This window comes from Takifugu flavidus, chromosome 8 (assembly GCF_003711565.1).
Source record: "Takifugu flavidus isolate HTHZ2018 chromosome 8, ASM371156v2, whole genome shotgun sequence".
Taxonomy (NCBI): domain Eukaryota; kingdom Metazoa; phylum Chordata; class Actinopteri; order Tetraodontiformes; family Tetraodontidae; genus Takifugu; species Takifugu flavidus.
Genome location: NC_079527.1, coordinates 15,889,944 through 15,910,227, shown reverse-complemented (window position 1 = coordinate 15,910,227; position 20,284 = coordinate 15,889,944). Strand labels below are relative to the sequence as shown.

General features: G+C 55.0%; 3 protein-coding genes and 1 long non-coding RNA gene across 13 annotated transcripts; 1 reads left to right on the top strand and 3 right to left on the bottom strand.

Annotated features, from left to right (window-relative positions):
- Window positions 1-329: 329 nt before the first annotated feature.
- On the bottom strand, window positions 330-6,897 carry ccdc22 (coiled-coil domain containing 22). The gene is made up of 16 exons (XM_057041633.1): window positions 6,513-6,897; window positions 6,036-6,213; window positions 5,702-5,834; window positions 5,509-5,615; window positions 5,341-5,425; window positions 4,959-5,128; window positions 4,676-4,876; window positions 4,428-4,598; window positions 2,288-2,407; window positions 2,093-2,209; window positions 1,914-2,015; window positions 1,736-1,843; window positions 1,531-1,626; window positions 1,358-1,417; window positions 1,210-1,284; window positions 330-982 (listed from the first exon to the last, which is right to left on the bottom strand). The coding sequence occupies exons 1-16, from the start codon at window positions 6,560-6,562 to the stop codon at window positions 869-871; spliced, it is 1,887 nt and encodes a 628-aa protein (XP_056897613.1). The 5' UTR covers window positions 6,563-6,897; the 3' UTR covers window positions 330-868.
- A 392-nt stretch (window positions 6,898-7,289) lies between these two features.
- LOC130530460 (solute carrier family 2, facilitated glucose transporter member 1-like) lies at window positions 7,290-12,823 on the bottom strand. The gene is made up of 10 exons (XM_057041649.1): window positions 12,515-12,823; window positions 11,487-11,582; window positions 11,235-11,395; window positions 10,907-11,147; window positions 10,463-10,625; window positions 10,220-10,407; window positions 9,952-10,056; window positions 9,786-9,887; window positions 9,510-9,713; window positions 7,290-8,134 (listed from the first exon to the last, which is right to left on the bottom strand). Exons 1-10 carry the CDS (start codon window positions 12,530-12,532, stop codon window positions 7,928-7,930), a joined length of 1,485 nt encoding a protein of 494 aa, XP_056897629.1. The 5' UTR covers window positions 12,533-12,823; the 3' UTR covers window positions 7,290-7,927.
- A 330-nt stretch (window positions 12,824-13,153) lies between these two features.
- On the bottom strand, window positions 13,154-19,668 carry ikbkg (inhibitor of nuclear factor kappa B kinase regulatory subunit gamma). Of its 9 annotated transcripts, none has more exons than XM_057041634.1 (15): window positions 19,344-19,668; window positions 17,967-18,107; window positions 17,584-17,843; window positions 17,416-17,523; window positions 17,020-17,220; window positions 16,544-16,605; window positions 16,344-16,391; window positions 15,868-15,970; window positions 15,140-15,255; window positions 14,890-15,042; window positions 14,556-14,628; window positions 14,318-14,458; window positions 14,084-14,220; window positions 13,941-14,017; window positions 13,154-13,805 (listed from the first exon to the last, which is right to left on the bottom strand). In XM_057041634.1, exons 2-15 carry the CDS (start codon window positions 18,103-18,105, stop codon window positions 13,612-13,614), a joined length of 1,812 nt encoding a protein of 603 aa, XP_056897614.1. In that variant the 5' UTR covers window positions 18,106-18,107; window positions 19,344-19,668; the 3' UTR covers window positions 13,154-13,611. The 9 variants fall into 9 exon arrangements, with proteins under 9 accessions (XP_056897614.1, XP_056897616.1, XP_056897617.1 ...); XM_057041636.1 differs by having other exon boundaries at window positions 17,035-17,220; window positions 19,344-19,667; XM_057041637.1 differs by having other exon boundaries at window positions 17,449-17,523; window positions 19,344-19,667.
- On the top strand, window positions 15,250-15,699 carry LOC130530467 (uncharacterized). Of its 2 annotated transcripts, none has more exons than XR_008951845.1 (3): window positions 15,250-15,385; window positions 15,428-15,495; window positions 15,572-15,699. It is a non-coding gene; the product is annotated as an uncharacterized LOC130530467 (long non-coding RNA). The 2 variants fall into 2 exon arrangements; XR_008951844.1 differs by having other exon boundaries at window positions 15,428-15,516.
- Window positions 19,669-20,284: the final 616 nt, after the last annotated feature.

Here is a 20,284-nt window from a genome sequence, read left to right as displayed (position 1 = left end):
ATCAGTTTGATGAAAAGACCTTCAGGTAGTGATGCACCAGTGGAAAGATCTCACACACTCTCACACACACACACTCACTCACACACTCACACTCTCTCTCACACTCACACACACACTCTCTCACACTCTCACACACACTCTCACACACACTCTCTCACTCACACACACACACACACACACACAACACACACACACACACACACACACACACACACACACACACACACACAACACACACACACACACACAACACACACACACACACACACTCTCTCTCTCTCTCTCTCTCTCTCGGTGTGTAAAAGACAAACACACAGACAGCTGAAACATTCCTAATCAGTCCTGGGAGTTTTTATTAGAGCAGCAGCCGATCCATGAACGCTGGATGTGACCCGGCTTCACCTGGAGCAGCAGAACCTCCGCGTCCCTCCCCCCTCACCCAGGTGGACCGGCTCCCCCAGACCGGCTCGGACTGGAGCAGAACTGTTGTTGAGCTTTGATCCTTACGCTGGACAGAACCGAGCACTTCCCCTCTGACGACTCTGCTGCTTCAACATTTTAAGGCATCTTTATTAAATTCATACACAAAACTCGCAGCTGTGCCGACTTTTAAATGTGATTCACGGAATATTTGGATTCAAGGTGTTGCTAGAGTGATAAAACGTTTCTCACATAACTTTAATCCGAGAAAGACGTCATCACAGAACGAGGGGGTCTGGAGCGCCCCCTGCTGGCCTGGAGCGCCCCCTGCTGGCCTGGAGCGCCCCCTGCCGGCCAGGCTTTCACGTTTGTCCATGATTGAAAGGAGTCCACTGAGATTCCGATGGATGAGGTGTACCTTGAGTAACAATGCAGTCCCCGGCCGTCTTCAGGCCTCTCGGACCTTGGCAGCGAGGGCAGAGTTCTCCTGGCGGACGGCTCGGTAGTCCTCCAGGATCCGCTCCAGGTTGGCCACAGTTTTGTTCCCGTTTTCTGTCTCGATCTGTGGAAGACGACCAACATCTGAGGATTCCTGGAACCAGGTGGTGAATGCTGAAGGTCCAAACCTTCAGTAGTCACACCTCAGCTGCTTCAGTATTACAGGTAGTTGTTCAGAAACTCTACATTCTGGTCTGGACACTGAAGGTCCAGAGTCTCAAGTGCTCAGGACCCTGGCAGGATGGGTGCTTGTTGGGTCTGAACACAGACCAGTGTCTGCCACAGCTTTACCTGCTCCTCCAGATCTCGAATCTCCCTCAGGATGGTTCCCGTGTCCTCGATGGTCTGGATCAGCTGGTTGCAGTTCTGCAGAATCAGGACGGAGTCATGAGGCCGCGGACCGATCAGGTCTGAATTCTGGTCAATCAGAAGTACGTACTTCGTGCAGAGCCGCCAGGTACTTGTAGGACTTCCGCACCGATTCGTCCTTTTTGGCATCCTGGAAAGCAGGAGTGAAGAAACAGAGTTCTGGGTTTGATCTCAGGTTCTTCTCAGAAATTCCTCCTTCATTGTGGGCCGTTGTGGCCCCAGGCAGGAACCGGACCGTGTTACCTTAAAGACCATCTCGTCCGTCACAGCAAAGGTGCGGTCCAGCTTCCCCGTCAGACTGTTGATCTCCTTCTGCAGATGCTTGGTGTCCATCAGGATCTGGAAGAGGAGACGTTGACCTGTGGAAGCCTCCCGAGGCTCCGCCTCCCCGTGACCCCGCCCCCCCGAGGCTCCGCCTCCCTGAGGCCCCGCCTCCTTCCGGACTTACCTTCGTGATCTCCTCCTTCTGTTTCTTGATGTTACTGACGATCTCGAGGATTCTCTGGGTGTACGCCGAGCGAGACGCCTCCTGGGGGAGCCGGTCCACCTGGGCGACCTGCGATCGGGAGAAGGTTCTGCTTCAGATCTCATCCTTCTACCGTCCACACGAGCACGGGAATCTTTACCAGTTGTTTGTACATGTCCTCCTTTTTCTTGGCTTCCTCTGTAGAGACCCGGATTTTTTCATGCAAACTCTTGATCTCTGACAGCTTCCTGGAAGATTCCAGCTGAAATTTGACAAGTGGAACAAGGCTGAACGCGTTTCCATGGCAACCTGCTCAGACATGTGGGTGTGAAGCCTCACGTGGTGGTTGCTGCACATCTCTTTCAGCCTGCGATGCTCTTGGATGAGCGGAGCTCGATGTTTCTCCCACTGGGCGGCCAGATTCACCACCCTCTTCACGCTGGTCTCCACCACCAGCTGCAGCCACAAACAGGAAGAGGAAACGCTCACCCACCGTCCTGCAGGTGGCCTCAAACGGGCCGTCGGCCGTCCTACCTGAAGCTGCACCAGGTTGTTGTCTGCATCTGGCAAAAGATCGATGGCTTTCTTCTTCATCTCCATCTTCTCCTCCTTTTCTGAGTTCCCCAGATTTCTCTGCTTCAACTCATTCAACACCTGCGACAGGACAGAGACACGTCTGTGAGACACGTGTGGGGAGACACGTCTGTGAGACACGTGTGGGGAGACACGTCTGTGACACGTGTGGGGAGACACGTCTGTGAGACACGTGTGGGGAGACACGTGTGGGGAGACACGTCTGTGAGACACGTGTGGGGAGACACGTCTGTGAGACACGTCTGTGAGACACGTGTGGGGAGACACGTCTGTGAGACACGTGTGGGGAGACACGTGTGGGGAGACACGTCTGTGAGACACGTGTGGGGAGACACGTCTGTGAGACACGTGTGGGGAGACACGTGTGGGGAGACACGTCTGTGAGACACGTGTGGGGAGACACGTCTGTGAGACACGTGTGGGGAGACACGTGTGGGGAGACACGTCTGTGAGACACGTGTGGGGAGACACGTCTGTGAGACACGTGTGGAGAGACACGTCTGTGAGACACGTGTGGGGAGACACGTCTGTGAGACACGTGTGGAGAGACACGTCTGTGAGACATGTGTGGGGAGACACGTGTGGGGAGACACGTCTGTGAGACACGTGTGGGGAGACACGTGTGGGGAGACACGTCTGTGAGACACGTGTGGGGGACACGTCTGTGAGACACGTGTGGGGAGACACGTCTGTGAGACACGTGTGGTGAGACACGTCTGTGAGACACGTGTGGGGAGACACGTCTGTGAGACACGTCTGTGAGACACGTGTGGTGAGACACGTGTGGGGAGACACGTGTGGTGAGACACGTCTGTGAGACACGTGTGGGGAGACACGTCTGTGAGACACGTGTGGGGAGACACGTGTGGGGAGACACGTCTGTGAGACACGTGTGGGGAGACACGTCTGTGAGACACGTCTGTGAGACACGTGTGGGGAGACACGTCTGTGAGACACGTGTGGGGAGACACGTCTGTGAGACACGTCTGTGAGACACGTGTGGGGAGACACGTCTGTGAGACACGTGTGGGGAGACACGTGTGGTGAGACACGTCTGTGAGACACGTGTGGGGAGACACGTCTGTGAGACACGTCTGTGAGACACGTGTGGGGAGACACGTGTGGGGAGACACGTGTGGGGAGACACGTGTGGGGAGACACGTCTGTGAGACACGTGTGGGGAGACACGTCTGTGAGACACGTGTGGGGAGACACGTCTGTGAGACACGTCTGTGAGACACGTGTGGGGAGACACGTGTGGGGAGACACGTCTGTGAGACACGTGTGGGGAGACACGTCTGTGAGACACGTCTGTGAGACACGTGTGGGGAGACACGTGTGGGGAGACACGTCTGTGAGACACGTGTGGGGAGACACGTCTGTGAGACACGTCTGTGAGACATGTGTGGGGAGACACGTCTGTGAGACACGTCTGTGAGACACGTGTGGGGAGACACGTCTGTGAGACACGTCTGAGACACACGTGTGGTGTCCCGGGACACTGCCGTCTCCATGGCGATGGCCAGCAGATAAAACCCTTAATTGGAGCCAATGAGCGGCACAAACGGACGCAGCTTCACCGGCGCCGTCATCTTATTTCTGTGTGTTAGCTGTGTGTGTGTGTTAGCTGCACATGTGTGTTAGCTGTGTGTGCGTGTTAGCTGTGTGTGTGTTAGCTGTGTGTGTGTGTTAGCTGTGCGTGTGTGTGTTAGCTGTGTGTGTGTGTTAGCTGTGCGTGTGTGTTAGCTGTGCGTGCGTGTTAGCTGTGTGTGTGTTAGCTGTGTGTGTGTTAGCTGTGTGTGTGTGTGTGTTAGCTGTGCGTGTGTGTTAGCTGTGCGTGCGTGTTAGCTGTGTGTGCGTGTTAGCTGTGCGTGTGTGTTAGCTGTGCGTGTGTGTTAGCTGTGTGTGTGTGTTAGCTGTGTGTGTGTGTTAGCTGTGTGTGTGTTAGCTGTGCGTGTGTGTTAGCTGTGTGTGTGTGTTAGCTGTGCGTGTGTGTTAGCTGTGCGTGTGTGTTAGCTGTGTGTGTGTGTTAGCTGTGTGTGTGTGTTAGCTGTGCGTGTGTGTTAGCTGTGTGTGTTACCTGTGTGCAGCTGACACTCATTAGCTTCATGTCTCCTGTCAGCTGGTCGACGTCACCGTGGAGATGTTGCAGCTGTTGCTGCAGCGACATCAGGACCTGCTGCTGCAGCTCGCCGTCCCTCTCTGACTGCACGCCAACGGTGGAGGAGTTTGTTGCCGCGGCGGCGTCCTCCTAACAAGACACATGTCGTCATAGCAATGGAATCAGAAATGCTGCGGCGGCCAAACGCTGCTGCTGGGGGAACTGACCCGTGTGAAGGTGAACTTCTGGCTGTGGGTGAAGTGGGTGCCTTTGGCTAGAACGCCGTCAGAGGGGGCGGAGCCTCGAAAGGCCTGCAGCACCTCGGAGAGGTCAGAGGTGGAGGCACTTTTAGACGGGGGCAGCACAGCCGAACGCAGCTGCTCCTCGATACGTTTGTGAAGACGAGTCAGTTTCCTGCTGCGATAGTCCTGCTCAACACAAAGGTGGCGTTGACTGGGGGCTTCTCCTCGGACCCTCGGACCCTCGGACCAGCTGCTGCTGGTCACGTACCTGTGCACTGAGGCGGGACAGGAGCCCCTGGGAGTTCCACTCGCTGTCCCACTCCTGCGCCGCCGTCAGCTCGGCCGTGTGCCGCTCCAGGATGGACGCCACCACAGAGGCCTGATGGGAGAGCTGGGCCGTCACAGGACGCAGGAAACTCCTCTGGTGGTCCTTCAGATCTGGCAGAGGCAGAGAGGAGGTCAACCAAGCTCAGCAGCATTTGGACCAGGAAGGAAACCAGCGGAAGCTCTGCAGGAATCCTTCCCTCATCACCTCCATGCAGCTCTGATGACCCACAAGTCTGGATCATCTCCACACGGTATCTGAACAGGAGCTGGAAAAGCCTGAAGGCTGAAGCGGCAGCAGGCAGGAGCTGCCGGTGGAGACGCACCTTTCTGCAGCTGCTCTCCTGGACCTTCGGGGCCGCGTGGCCAAACCAGAGGCTGCGAGTGGAACCGGTGCCACGGTCCTGGACCCTGCACAGGGACGAAGAGGTGAGAAACGGGCCCGGTGCAGCTGGGAGGGCTCTGCTGGGGTCGGCCCACATCTTCAGCCTCACCTGCAGGTCCTGCTGCAGCGGCAGCCGGCAGGTGGGCGGCAGCCAGGGCGCCGCCAGCTGGGCCCTGATGGCAGCAGCCACGGCTCTCTGGAGCAGCAGCAGCTTCCCTGCAGGACAGAGTTCAGGTGATGGGCTCGGGACCCTGCTTCTGCAGCCCCACGCCATGCGACAGCTCAGAACGTGTCCTTCATACCGGTGGGTTGGTCCAGGTTCTCTGAACGTTCTCGGGGCAGCTTCTCCACCACGAACATGAGCAGAGAACGAATCTCCGTCTCGTTGCTGTAGAGGAACGTCTGGTAGCCGATCTCTCCTTTATAGCCCAGCTCCTGAAAAGCACCCGTCTCTGATCAACAACCCTTCGGACCTCGTTCAGCATCACTCAGAACATCTGCATGCATCAAAACCAGCAGCTGGGCACCATCCAGGACCGGGCTGGGAACAACCCTGATGTTGTGCCAGGGGAGAGGCCCCTTCAGCATCATCATCATCATCGTCATCATCGTCATCATCATAAAGTGGCGTCCCACCTGGCAGGCCTGGGCCAGGCTCACGCCCACCCTGAAACGGGCAGACATGCCTGGGGGCAGGGACGTGGGCAGCGTGGCGCCCAGACCGGGGTGGATGGCGCGGATGCATCGGACCACCGCCTCCACCATCAGCTCGCTGCTGAACTGCTTGATGCTGTCGATGTCCTCGCTCACCTCCCTGTGGAGGACAAACGGCACCACAGCTCGGGATCCATCACTGACGTTCACATTCTGAGAGCGCGCATGCCAAACGTGAACGTGCGCGTGCGCCCTCACGGCTTCCGTTATTGAGCATCAAACACCAAGAAACAGCAACAGAAGAAATGAGACACTTGGAACAGATGACATTTATAATTCCAGGCGTTTGGACACTTTACATGCTGACCTCACGAAGACTTGCTAATTAGCAAATTAAAACTAGGCAGACAACTTTCAATAGGTCATAATAGTTCAAAGTACAAAAGACTGAAGACTTACGTCCCCACTTGTTTGAGGGCGTGAATCAAAATGCCGTCGACTTCTTCCATGGTGGGTTTTCCCCCCTAAAACTATAACAACTAAGTTTTCTAACAGAATGCAGAATAACAAAGAATGGGGAGCCATCAAAGTCTAGTTAGCTAGTGTTAGCATGGCTTTTCCATGCACCAGTGCGGGCTACAGAACTACACCCCATCTTCCCTCCGGGTCCGACCCACACCGGTGCTACTACAGCGACGGACTAGTAAAAAGTCAGATAAAGTAACTTAGAACTGATTTTCCACACAGGTCTAACAAAACTGGACGTTCTCTTCCCAGAATATCGAATACAACCAGAAAAACGGACGAAACAAATCTGACATCCGTATCTCGACGTGAATGTGGCGCGAGAGGTTATGGGAAATGGAGTTTAATACCGACTGGTAAACCGCCATAGACTTAGGAAAAAGACTTACTCAAAACGACATTTCCCAGCATCCTCTACACCAAGTCTTATGACCAAAGCCTCATGACAGGAAGTCGGCTCTGGTTCCGTCACAATGATGACTCCGACTCTTTAAAGTAGGATAGATTATGTTTACATTTCAAAGTTCCAGTGATATGTTTTATATACATTATCTATATCTCTTTTAAACTTCACCGTCACGGCCAAGCGGTGAGCAGCAATAAACTGCTGCTTTATTGCTGTTTTGAAATCTGCAAATACATATTTAAAGGCTAAATCCTGTCTGGACTTGAACAAAACCAAAAAATAAAGAGCAATATGCAACGTATATGTTAAGAGTTGTTTAAAAGCATTTAATCCTCTCTCTAAGAGTAATGTAGCATCTAATGAGGATAATTGTATCATACAAAATCAAAAATGTCCAGATTTTTGTGTTCCTGGCTGTATTGTAATAACCAAGAGATTCTTTTTACACCTGACAGGACTGTCAGCACTATTTAGACCTTAACAAATGTTCAGTTTGCAGAAAGTCAAGTTAGATGCTGCAATATTGGTCTAAACATTAAAATCTCAGATTCCACATATAGTCTTATTTGGCCAAAGATCATTTCTATAGTTTTAGTCCATGAAACATTTTTACCTCCACATCACAAGCAGGTAATTACATTTCTGGCAGTACAAAGATCTGCAACATGTCTGGTTCTGGTTCTGGCCCACCCAATGGGCCGTCCTGGACAGGTGGAGTTTCCTGAAGACGTTTCAGGTCAAGAGGCTTCACCATCATCATGTCTGATCGTCAAAGTGTCACAAATTCAATCTGGTCAAAACCTGAACTCAGTTTGTTTTGTTTTTAAATCACAAGAACCTTTTTAAAGTGCTAATTTGTCTTTTCAATTATGGAGTGAATGTTGAGCACATTTACAATTATCAGGTATCAGGTATCTGGGCTACAGGTGGGGCAGGCATGCCTTTAAAGGCTCGGGTGGTCCCCCCTCAGCATGTCGAACTCCTCAGGGGCGGAGTACTTGTCAGCCCCCTGACCAGCTAATTCCCGGAATTCTGCAGCAATATCATCAAAGGTGCGTCCTTTGGTCTCTGGCACTTTGAAGTAGGTGAAGACAAAGAAGCCCAGCAGCAGAATGGTGAAGATGATGAAGACATACGGGCCACAGAGTTGCTGCGGGGACATCAGTTGGTTAGGGTTAGCCCTTCATAAAGGGTTAGGGTTGGTTAGGGTTAGCCCTTCATAAAGGGTTAGGGTTGGTTAGGGTTAGCCCTTCATAAAGGGTTAGGGTTAGGGTTGGTTAGGGTTAGCCCTTCATAAAGGGTTAGGGTTAGGGTTGGTTAGGGTTAGCCCTTCATAAAGGGTTAGGATTGGTTAGGGTTAGCCCTTTATAAGGGTAAGGGTTGGTTAGGGTTAGCCCTTCATAAGGGTTAGGGTTGGTTAGGGTTAGCCCTTCATAAAGGGTTAGGGTTAGGGTTGGTTAGGGTTAGCCTTCATAAAGGTTAGGTTGGTTAGGGTTAGCCCTTCATAAAGGGTTAGGGTTAGGGTTGGTTAGGGTTACCCTTCATAAGGGTTAGGGTTGGTTAGGGTTAGCCCTCATAAAGGGTTAGGGTTGGTTAGGGTTAGCCTTCATAAAGGGTTAGGGTTGGTTAGGGTTAGCCCTTCATAAAGGGTTAGGGTTGGTTAGGGTTAACCCTTTATAAAGGGTAGGGTTGGTTAGGTTGCCCTTCATAAAGGGTTAGGGTTGGTTAGGGTTAGCCCTTATAAGGTTAGGGTTAGGGTTGGTTAGGGTTAGCCCTTTATAAAGGTTAGGGTTAGGGTTGGTTAGGGTTAGCCCTTCATAAGGGTTAGGGTTGGTTAGGGTTAGCTTTATAAAGGGTTAGGGTAGGGTTGGTTAGGGTTAGCCCTTCATAAAGGTTAGGGTTAGGTTGGTTAGGGTTAGCCCTTCATAAAGGGTTGGTTAGGGTTGGTTAGGGTTAGCCCTTCATAAAGGGTTAGGGTTGGTTAGGGTTAGCCCTTCATAAAGGGTTAGGGTTGGTTAGGGTTAGCCCTTCATAAAGGGTTAGGGTTGGTTAGGGTTAGCCCTTTATAAAGGGTAAGGGTTAGGGTTGGTTAGGGTTAGCCCTTCATAAAGGGTTAGGGTTGGTTAGGGTTAGCCCTTCATAAAGGGTAAGGGTTAGGGTTGGTTAGGGTTAGCCCTTCATAAAGGGTAAGGGTTAGGGTTGGTTAGGGTTAGCCCTTCATAAGGGTAAGGGTTAGGGTTGGTTAGGGTTAGCCCTTCATAAAGGGTAGGGTTAGGGTTGGTTAGGGTTAGCCCTTCATAAAGGGTTAGGGTTGGTTAGGGTTAGCCCTTCATAAAGGGTTAGGGTTGGTTAGGGTTAGCCCTTTATAAAGGGTAAGGGTTAGGGTTGGTTAGGGTTAGCCCTTCATAAAGGGTTAGGGTTGGTTAGGGTTAGCCCTTCATAAAGGGTTAGGGTTAGGGTTGGTTAGGGTTAGCCCTTTATAAAGGGTTGTTGACCCAGAAGAGTTGTATCAGATCTGTTTTTACCTCCACATACTGGAAACACATCCCCACTAAAAAGTTGGCGGTCCAGTTACAGAACCCAGCCACAGCGATGGCGGCCGGCCGGGGCCCCTGGCTGAAGAGCTCGGCCACGATGAACCACGGGATGGGGCCGGGGCCGATCTCGAAGAAAGCCACAAAGCTGAAGATAGCCAGAATGCTGATGTAGGACATCCATCTGAGCTGGTCCTGAGCAACACACACTACCTTTCAATCCCTTCACTCCCAAACAGATTAAGCAAATGAGATCTCCGAGCTTACGAGCAGCAGCATGGCGACGGTGAGGAGCACGGCTGAAACCGCCATTCCCATCAGACCAGTGAGATGAAGCGGTCTCCTGCCCATTCGTTCCACCAGGAACAGCTGCACAGGACAAATGTCACTCATGTATTGGACTTGCAGTCTCTTTTTCACGTGCTGGACTTACAGACACCACAGTGAAGACCGTGTTCACCACTCCGGCGCCGATGGTGGCGTAAACAGGCTGGGCCACTCCCGCTCGCTCAAAGATCCCAGTTGAGTAATAAAACACCTGAAAAGGATCAGAAATTCCTCTAAACAAGCTTTTTTCTGCTCAGATGGCCCAGACCCAGATGTTTGTCCTCAGGATCCTGCAGAGGAGTAACGTTGCCAGGGTGACCAGCACGCCGGCGGACGCCTCGGCTCGTTCGGCGCTCCTGTGTCATGTGACTTACAGCGTTGATTCCCGACAGCTGCTGTGAGAGTTGCAACATGATGGCGACGAGGATGGGTTGGCGGTACAGGGGGGAGCGGAACAGCTCCAGAATGGTGACCTTCTTCTCCCTCTGCATCTGCTGACTCTCATCCTTCATCTCCTGCATGTCCTCGCTCACCTCTTCGGTTCCTCGCAGCTTCATCAGGGCTGGAAAACAGATTTCAGGTTCTGCCCTCGAGCACATGTGAAACTGCCGACTCACTGTTGCGGGCTTTGCTCTCCTCGTTGCAGTTGATGAGGAGGTATCGGGGGCTCTCGGGGCACAAGGGCAGCAGGACGCACTGGAGGACTGCTGGCAGCAGGGTGAACCCCAGGAGGAGGGGCCACAGGGAGGCGTTCCCCATGATGGCCTCTATCCCGAAGACCTGCGTGACAGACACACCACCCTGCTCATGAGAAGCTTCAGCAGGTTTAGACATGAACAAAGGGAACGGAGGTCTTCTGGACACCTCAGCAACAGTCTCCAGCTCCTCCTGACGTGTGTCCAGCTAATGTCCTGGGTTCTGCATCCTAGCTAGATCCCAACACCTCCCTCCCCGTGGCAGATGTGACTCCTGGTCATGATCCACCACAGCGTGATGACCTCAACCTCCCATAAAACAGGACCAATTCTCAATCGTCCACTGGAGGATCACGTGTGTCTCACCTGTGCAACAAGGATACCGATAACTACTCCAAGCTGATGCAGCGTTCCTAAGGCCCCTCGCAGGTGCGTGGGGGCGATCTCTTCCACGTAGATGGGTACAAAGCCAGTGGAGAGGCCGGAGTACACCCCCACAATGAAACGTCCAATGATGAGCATCTCAAATGAGGCAGCCAGCTTGGAAAAGCTCATGAAAGCCACAGCAACAAAGGCCAGAACGTTGGCCACCAGCATGGAGTTCTTCCTTTAGGGACAAGAGGGCTTTTTCACTGTTGGCACGGCTGCTGTGAAACAGGAAATGATGTCATGAAACGGGTATCGAAGGTCACACCTGCCAAAGCGGCTGAGGAAGAGGCCGACGGAGAAGGAGCCCAACATCCCTCCCACGGAGAAGATGGCCACAGAGAGCGACCACAGCGCGGTGAGAGCGTTCTCCGAGATGGCTTCGGAAAACCGGCTGCTCCACGTCTCATTGTAGAAGCTCTCAATGATCTGAAGCACAGACACAACAGACGGCCCCAGGTCAAAGTGGAGCCTGGTTCTTCACAACATTTAGATGCCCTCTAAGATCTGAGAAGCTCACGTTCTGGGGAGCGTTGATCACTCCGGTGTTGTAACCAAACTGGAAGGAGCCAATCACAGCGGTTCCTACAGCCAGCATCAGCTGTGGCGTCACCTGCTGGGAGCAGACACAGAGACGTCTCGTGTCCAGACTGTCGACACCCCCACAGACCTGAACACCCCCACAGACCTGAACACCCCCACAGACCTGCCCCGGCCCCTGAACACCCCCCACAGGCCTGAACACCCCCACAGACCTGCCCCGGCCCCTGAACACCCCCACAGGCCTGAACACCCCCACAGACCTGCCCCGGCCCCTGAACACCCCACAGGCCTGCCCCGGCCCCTGAACACCCCCACAGACCTGAACACCCCCACAGAACCTGCCCCGGCCCCTGAACACCCCCACAGGCCTGAAACCCCCCCACAGACCTGCCCCGGCCCCTGAACACCCCCCACAGGTCTGCCCCGGCCCCTGAACACCCCCACACCTGAACACCCCCACAGGCCTCCCCCGCCCCCTGAACACCCTCACAGACCTGCCCCGGCCCCTGAACACCCCCACAGACCTGAACACCCCCACAGGCCTGCCCCGGCCCCTGAACACCCCCACAGGCCTGGCCCGGCCCCTGAACACCCCCACAGGCCTCCCCCGGCCCCTGAACACCCCCACAGACCTGCCCCGGCCCCTGAACACCCCCACAGACCTGAACACCCCCACAGGCCTCCCCCGGCCCCTGAACACCCCCACAGACCTGAACACCCCCACAGGCCTCCCCCGGCCCCTGAACACCCCCACAGGCCTGGCCCGGCCCCTGAAACACCCACACAGACCTGCCCCGGCCCCTGAACACCCCCACAGACCTGCCCCGGCCCCTGAAACACCCTCACAGACCTGAACACCCCCACAGGCCTCCCCCGGCCCCTGAACACCCCTGAAGAGCATCACACGTTTATCAGAGCTGCACTCGTGGTGGACTCGGTCTTCATCTCACTCCTCCTCCGGCTCCACCTGCCACATCAGAGGCCTCAGGTCCGGTCACACGTTACCTGTCCGCCGAGGTCCATGTGAGCAACGAGGATCAGTCAGATTCCACAGAACGCTTCCAACACCTTCAGAATCTGGTTCTTCCGGTCCAGAATCTCGTCCCACCAAACTACTTCATCATGTCACCGTCTGATGAATGAATATAAACAACGTCTGTTTCTCATCCATTCACCTGCTGCCGTAAGCAGCTTAATGACGTCAGTGCTAAGTGGATCCTAATGAGCTGCTGATTGGCTAGAACACACACACACACTCACACACACACACACAGGCACACACTCACACACACTCACTCACACACAGGCACACACTCACACAGGCACACACTCACACCTCACACACACAGGCACACACTCACACACACACACAGACACACACTCACACACACACACAGGTCAGATTAAAACATCAGTAGTTATCCTGACTACGCTACAATTTAAATAATCTGAGTAAGTGTGTGTGTGTGTGTGTGTGTGGGGGTCATTAACATCCTCACTAATCCCAGCAGCTATTTATGCTTCTCACCTTGTTTGACATGTGACCTGATGCTCTCTCTCTTCCCCTCTGACCGTAAAATAATACTAATTCTTCTGTAGATTTCTACAATTTCAGACACTAAAATGATACATAAGTCAACACACTAATGAATAAAGGATTTATTTCATAAATCTTCATTTGGAAACGTCGTTTTCATCATTAAGGACAGTGGGACATACACTGTAAGGAAGGCGATCAGTTAGCATTGGTTAGCATCAGTTAGCCTGTGGGGTAAAGCAGCACAGACGTGAACACAGACCATCTCTAATACACAATTATCAATATTGGAGATAACGCAGACACAAGACACATTTATGAAGCTCATATTCACATTGTCCTGTTTGACCACGCCCCCACCGTTTGGCCACGCCCCCGCGGCTGAAGCCCCCCTTCAAAGCCAAAGCTGATTCATGTAACACTGATTTGAATGGAACATTCAGCAGTCTCCTGTGTGTGTGCAGGTGTGTGTGTGTCACATGAAGGTGCCACCATCAACATGTGGTTTTATTGTGTGTGTGTGTGATGGGAACAGGTGGAAACGGCGGCGTGCCCCCCCCCCAGGCTACTGGATACAGTCCATCACGTGTATCTGTAGCGTGTCCATGTCTGGGGCCTGGTACTGACACTTGGGACAGCACAAGTCTGGCAGCTCCTCGGCTCTGCCCGCCCCCGGATCACCGACCGGCCCCAGACCTTGAGTACGAAACGAGGAGGCGGGGGGCACCGTGTTGAAGGGCGGACCACCAGGGAACATCCCTACACACCAGGGAGACAGGAAATGAACAAACCTTCCCACCGTATCTATGACGACGAAGCTACACGTGGCGTGCAGGCCGGCCTCGCCCTTCCACGGTTCTGGGAAGGCCTGAGGCCAACCGCAGGTGTGTGTACCTTGGGGAGGGGGGATGTGGGGGGGTCTCGGCGTGAACTCTTCCCGGTGCCTCAGCTTCATTTGCTCCATACAAGCTCTGAAAGACAAGGACGCAGCCGTTGGCTTTGCGTCTCCCGCGCAGCTGCTGGACGGCGGCGTTTACCGTGAGGTGGCTTCCTGCTTCAGCCTGTCGATGTCCGCCAGCGCCTGGGTCAGCTGCTCCTGAAGCTCCTCCTTCTTCTGGTTCAGCTTCTCTCGGGCTTCCCTCTCTGCCAGGAAATCTGCTTTATAGATCTCAGCCTGAGGAGACACAGCAGCCCGACCAAGCCTCTTCATTACCGACCTTGACCTCTGACCTCCAGCAGCACCGGTCCCAGCCCAGGGGAGACCTCCCTACCTGTGCAGTGAGGACAGGAACGGTCTCCAGGGATCCCTTCTGCCGCTCCACCTCCTCCTTCAGCTTATCGATCAGGTCCTGTTTCAGGGCCAGAGCCCTCTCTGCCTCCTCCAGGCGGCTGCACAGATCCCCCCCCTGTAGCTGCACACACACTCCAGGTCACGCTGGCTGACTGTGAGCAGGAAGTGAGGCAACAGGAAGTGAGGCAACAGGAAGTGAGGCAACAGCTGAGTCCTACCTCGTTCTTCAGTTTGGAATCATAATCTTTGAACAGACAGGTGTAGGCGTGCTGCAGCTGCGTCAGCTTCTTCCTGAAGAACAGAAGAGCAGAGCAAGTCAGCGGAGTGGAAGCAGCCACGGCGGGGCAACAAGGGCAACGTCCTGCCCCCCCCACAGGTAGTCCTGCCCCCCGAGGATGTCCTGGACTACCAGCCAACTTCAGAGCCACAGGAAACAATCTTCTCCTTCAACCAGTGGCAGAGTCACTCAGCTCATGCTTGACCCTGACGCTGACCTCAGGTGTGTGTGTGTGTGTGTGTGTGCGCGCGCTGGTGCACGTGTGCGACACCCACTTCTCCTCGGTCACCACGTGTCTCTCGGTCTTCAGGGCCTGCTCCAGGTTCTGGCTCTGCAGCAGCAGCTCGTCCATGGCCACATGATGCTGCTTCCTCTGCTGCTCCAGCTCGCGCTCTGCCCCCTGCAGGGCTTTAGTCTTACTGCAGAGCCTGGACACCAGCAGGACACCTGTTAGCAGTGCGCACGCTCCGCACGTGCACGCCCCGCACGTGCACGCCCCCCACGTGCACGCCCCTCACAACTTACTTTTCCTCCAGCAGTTTACGTTCATGTTCACTTTTCTCCAGGCAGCTCTGGCGCTCGTTCAGCTCCCCTAACAGAGATGTTGCCTGAGCTTTCAGAGCCTCACAGTCTTTGGCCAGCTGGAAGCAACAAAAGGCCAGTGGGAGTGGAGACGAGGGACGTGGCGTCCACAGGTGAGCCACTCACGTCCACAGGTGAACCACTCACCTCTGGACGTGACGTCCACAGGTGAGCCACTCACGTCCACAGGTGAGCCACTCACGTCCACAGGTGAGCCACTCACGTCCACAGGTGAACCACTCACCTCTGGACGTGATGTCCACAGGTGAACCACTCACCTCTGGACGTGACGTCCACAGGTGAGCCACTCACGTCCACAGGTGAGCCACTCACGTCCACAGGTGAACCACTCACCTCTGGACGTGATGTCCACAGGTGAACCACTCACCTCTGGACGTGATGTCCACAGGTGAACCACTCACGTCCACAGGTGAACCACTCACGTCCACAGGTGAGCCACTCACGTCCACAGGTGAACCACTCACGTCCACAGGTGAACCACTCACCTCTGGACGTGATGTCCACAGGTGAACCACTCACCTCTGGACGTGATGTCCACAGGTGAACCACTCACCTCTGGACGTGATGTCCACAGGTGAACCACTCACATCCACAGGTGAACCACTCACGTCCACAGGTGAGCCACTCACGTCCACAGGTGAACCACTCACCTGAGCGCAGTCCTTCTCCTTCTGCTTGAGCAGAGCTTCAGTTCTGTCCCGCTGAGCTGAACTCTTCTGCAGGTAATCTAGTTTCTCCTCCAGCTCACGATACCTTCACACACACACACACACACACACACACACACACACACACACACACACACACACCACACACACACACACACACACACACACACGCGCGCGCACACACACACACACCTTCAGAGCAAAGTCACACACTCGACTGACTGAAGGCTGCTATCAAATAGCTCCAGATATGATTTCTTTATTAATGTGCTATAACGCTCTTCCATAGACACACGTATGTATATAACACGTGTGTGTAGTTATGCATGCACACACACACACACACACACACACACACACACACACACACACACACACACCACACACACACACCACACACACACACGCACGTGCGCAGGCAGAGCTGAGAAGAGGACCACACAGAGCCGTGGGCTCACCTGCCCTGTGTGGCCTGAAGCTGCTCTGTTAGTTTGGCCAAGCTGGAGCTGAAAACAGGAGCAGAAGGTCAAAGGAGAGGCTGAAGGTCAGATTAGTCAGACAGGTGAGAGGAGACAGGTGAGAGGAGACAGGTGAGAGGAGACAGGTGAGTCAGCTGCTACAGACGGCGTGTTGGGAGCGCTCCTGTAGAGCATCCTACCAGTCAGAGGAGTGTTGGGCCTCCGAACGCTGCTGAACAGCCTCTTCAGCTGCACCAGTGGTCTGGGAACACACAGCAGCGACACGTCACACACACACACACACACACACACACACCTTCAATGACGTCAAGACTGGTGACCTGCACGGAGTTACACCTGTCCAGGCACCTGTACGGAGTTACACCTGCCCAGGCACCTGTACGGAGTTACACCTGCCCAGGCACCTGTACGGAGTTACACCTGCCCAGGCACCTGTACGGAGTTACACCTGCCCAGGCACCTGTACGGAGTTACACCTGCCCAGGCACCTGTACGGAGTTACACCTGCCCAGGCACCTGTACGGAGTTACACCTGCCCAGGCACCTGTACGGAGTTACACCTGCCCAGGCACCTGTACGGAGTTACACCTGTCCAGGCACCTGTACAGAGTTACACCTGTCCAGGCACCTGTCCAGGCACCTGTGCTGCTCTCACCTGTGCTGCTCTCACCTGTGCCTGGGCCAGTTTGCTCCATAACTGCTCGATGCAGCGCCTCATCCTCTCTCTCTCCTTCTCGCTTTCATCCCTCTCTCTCTCCACCTCTTCATTCTTCCTCCGGAGGTCTCTCATTCCTTCCTCCAGCTTCTCTTTGTGGCTCTTCAGCAGCTGGAGGAAGTCGTTGGCGCCCTCTACAGGCTGAGGACACACAGGACAGGTGGAGGTGGACCTGAGCTCTCCGTTACCGTAACGACGGCTCTCAAACGAAGAGCGTCTCTGTCCTTTTAGAGGAGATGATTTTCTGCCTGGACTAAATGTAATAGATGGGGACGGTCGCATGTTTCCAGCCTCACACCTGACAGGTGAGCAGACCGACAGCCAGCACAGGCTCACCTGGCCAGGTGGCCCCTCATGAGTGGTCCTTACCAAACTGCGGGGGGGCGTGGTCTGCGTGCACTGATCTGCCTCCTCCAGCCTGGTCCTGTCCCTCTGCTCCAGCGTCTGCAGAGAGCAGCCGATCAGACGTTTGCTTTCCGACAGGTGAGCGTTAGCGTAGCTCACCTGCGCTCCATCCACGGGGCCCTTTGGGGGCGGGGGGCCCTGCAGGTCTTCTGCTTGGCTGGAGGGGGGCGAGGAGGAGGACGCAGGTCCATTGACGACGCCCCGCAGGGAGTGATTCTCCTCTGCCAGCCTCTCCACCAGAGCCCTGGCCTCCTGGAAGCGGCAGCTGAGGAACTCGCGGTCCTCGCGGCTGCGGCGCTGCCACCCCTCCATCTCCTCGCAGCGCTGCCGCAGCGCCAGGTTGCTCCTCCGCAGCGTCTCTGCGGGGGGAGACGCAGCGAGACGCCATGTCACAGGCAGAATCTATTGATCCATGTGGACCGGTTCTGGCCTTCTGAGCCCACATTCTGGCCTCCGTCCCCGCTCAAGTCCCGAGTCGTTACCTCGAAGCTGCTGGTTGTCACTCAGCAACCGTGTGAACACTTCATTGGCTGCCAGCTCCGGGGGGACTCTGAGCACCCCCCCGCTCTCGTCTGCTGACATGTCCCACTGCATCGGACCCTCGGGCTGTGGCTGCACCATCCCTGCACACACACGCGCACACACACGCGCACACACACACACACACACACACACCACACACACACACACACACACACACACACTGTGACACCTGCAGGTCAGAGCGGCAGACGTCACCACTGATGAAGTCTAGATCACGTGGTGACGACATCACACTGAAACATTAAATGTCCTCTGATGTGAAGGTGGTGGGATTATGACCACGGTGTCCCTGGGTTAGCCAGGGCCAGGGCCAGGGCCAGGGCCAGGGACCAGGGACCAGGGACAGGGGCCAGGGGCAGGGGCCAGGGCCAGGGCCAGGGGCCAGGACCAGGACCAGGGCCAGGGCCAGGGCCAGGGCCAGGGGCCAGGGCCAGGGCCAGGGACCAGGGCCAGGGCCAGGGCCAGGGCCAGGGCCAGGGACCAGGGCCAGGGCCAGGGCCAGGGCCAGGGCCAGGGCCAGGGCCAGGGCCAGGGCCAGGGGCCAGGGCCAGGGGCCAGGGACAGGGACCAGGGGCAGGGACCAGGGACAGGGGCCAGGGGCAGGGACCAAGGGCCAGGGCCAGGGGCCAGGGGCCACGGACCAGGGCCAGAAACAGGACCAGGGGCAGGGGCCAGGGCCAGGGCCAGGGGCCAGGGACCAGGGGCCAGGGAGAGGAACAGGGACAGGGACAGGAACAGGAACAGAAACAGGACCAGCGGCCAGGGACAGGAACAGGAACAGGAACAGGACCAGGGCCAGGAACAGGACCAGGGACGAGGGACAGGAACAGGACCAGGAACAGGACCAGGGACCAGGGACAGGAACAGGGCCAGGGGCCAGGGACAGGACCAGCGGTCAGGGCCAGGACCAGGGCCAGGGGCCAGGAACAGGGCCAGGGACCAGGGCCAAAGTTAGGGCTCTGAAGACGTTGTGGGTTAGGTTCAGGGTCGGGGTCAGGGTTCTGAACACGTGGAGCCCAGGCCTCACAGCTTTCATTTCCCTCAGCCATCCCATCCCTGCCTGGCCCGGTGACTGATCTCTAAAGTCCATCTTTGCGATCGATGCGGGGCCAACTGGTCCTGCATTACGTCACATCTAAATCCCCAATTCAACCGGATCGTTTGGTTCTCATCTTATTCTACATGTCTGCACTCATCCAAGTTCGAGCTAAATCTGTTAATTTGGTCGTGAAACCCGCGACCAGCGTGTTTATTCCAGCCAGCGAGGATGTTCCGCTCGGTGGGACCCGTCCCGGTCCTCGGGGCAGCGGTCTTACCTTCTCTTTGGATCTGGATGTCCGGAAAAGCAGAGTTGGTTCTGTCAGCCTCCACCTGATTAGCTGCTCGGCTAATGCTAACTAGCTTGGCTAGCTACAGTGGCACCCACTGTCGCTCGTAAAAGGATCGCACTAGCAACCGTGTGGTTATCGAGCGCAGTCGGACCGACCGTAGCGGGAAGCTGTCAGGCGGGAACAGCCAGAGGAATCCCGACTCTTCTCCGGGATCTTCTCCGGGATCTTCTCCGGGATCTTCTCTGTTTGTCTGTCAAAGCGGAGCCGAGCTGTTAGCCGCCGCAGGGCGCCGCCTCCCTGAGTCCTGTCTGTCAGGCAGCAGCCGGAATCTTACCAGATAATACAACATTTAGAAATGTAAAGATCCTACTTTCAAACAGAAGCACAACTCATAAATCTAGCCAAGCAGCAAATATTCTCTAATTTAAATACTTTCTTTTAGACATCGGAAACTTTTAAACAAAGATTGGTATTTTCCTCCCCAAATTAATCTTTTTCCTTTTGAAACGATAGAATCTTATCTTAAATAATGCGTCTAACATCTGAACCCAATGACCGTAAACTGGCTCCGTAAAGTTGCGTTGAGGAAAATGAGACCGTGAAGGGGCGAGGATGAGCGGATTGGTGAGAATGGACGGATGTAATGGGTTTACTGGGTTTACTGGGAGTACTGGGCCAATGAGGGCTCATATGAAGCGATGGAGTCACGCTGGATGAAAGCGTTTTTCACTCACTAAAGATTCTCTGTGGTTAATCTGACCAATGCTGAATGACGTCTGTATAAGCGATTCAAGCTTAATAAATACCATTAAATAAAGTTTTGGTCCCATAAAAAAACATGAATTTTTCTTCCTGTATAGTCACTGCCTGACAAACCAAACGCGGGGTATAAATGTCCACGTGAAAAAGGAAATCCCCAAAACACG

Bases quoted from the DNA above. Each gene is read 5' to 3' on its own strand.
- ccdc22 (XM_057041633.1), bottom strand. From the start codon at position 6,562: ATGGAAGAAGTCGACGGCATTTTGATTCACGCCCTCAAACAAGTGGGG. The intron at 5,129-5,340 runs GTGCGTCTCCAC...TGCCTCTGCCAG, and splicing joins AGGAGAGCAGCTGCAGAAAG to ATCTGAAGGACCACCAGAGG. The intron at 2,408-4,427 runs GTAACACACACA...GTCCTGTCGCAG, and splicing joins TGAGTGTCAGCTGCACACAG to GTGTTGAATGAGTTGAAGCA.
- LOC130530460 (XM_057041649.1), bottom strand. The intron at 11,396-11,486 runs GTGAGCTTCTCA...TCTGTGCTTCAG, and splicing joins TGATCAACGCTCCCCAGAAC to ATCATTGAGAGCTTCTACAA. The intron at 10,057-10,219 runs GTAAGTCACATG...GATCCTTTTCAG, and splicing joins AGCTGTCGGGAATCAACGCT to GTGTTTTATTACTCAACTGG.
- ikbkg (XM_057041634.1), bottom strand. From the start codon at position 18,105: ATGGTGCAGCCACAGCCCGAGGGTCCGATGCAGTGGGACATGTCAGCA. The intron at 16,392-16,543 runs GTAGGATGCTCT...TCCTGTTTTCAG, and splicing joins GCCCAACACTCCTCTGACTG to CTCCAGCTTGGCCAAACTAA. The intron at 14,459-14,555 runs GTAGGACTCAGC...GTGTGTGTGCAG, and splicing joins ATTCCAAACTGAAGAACGAG to CTACAGGGGGGGGATCTGTG.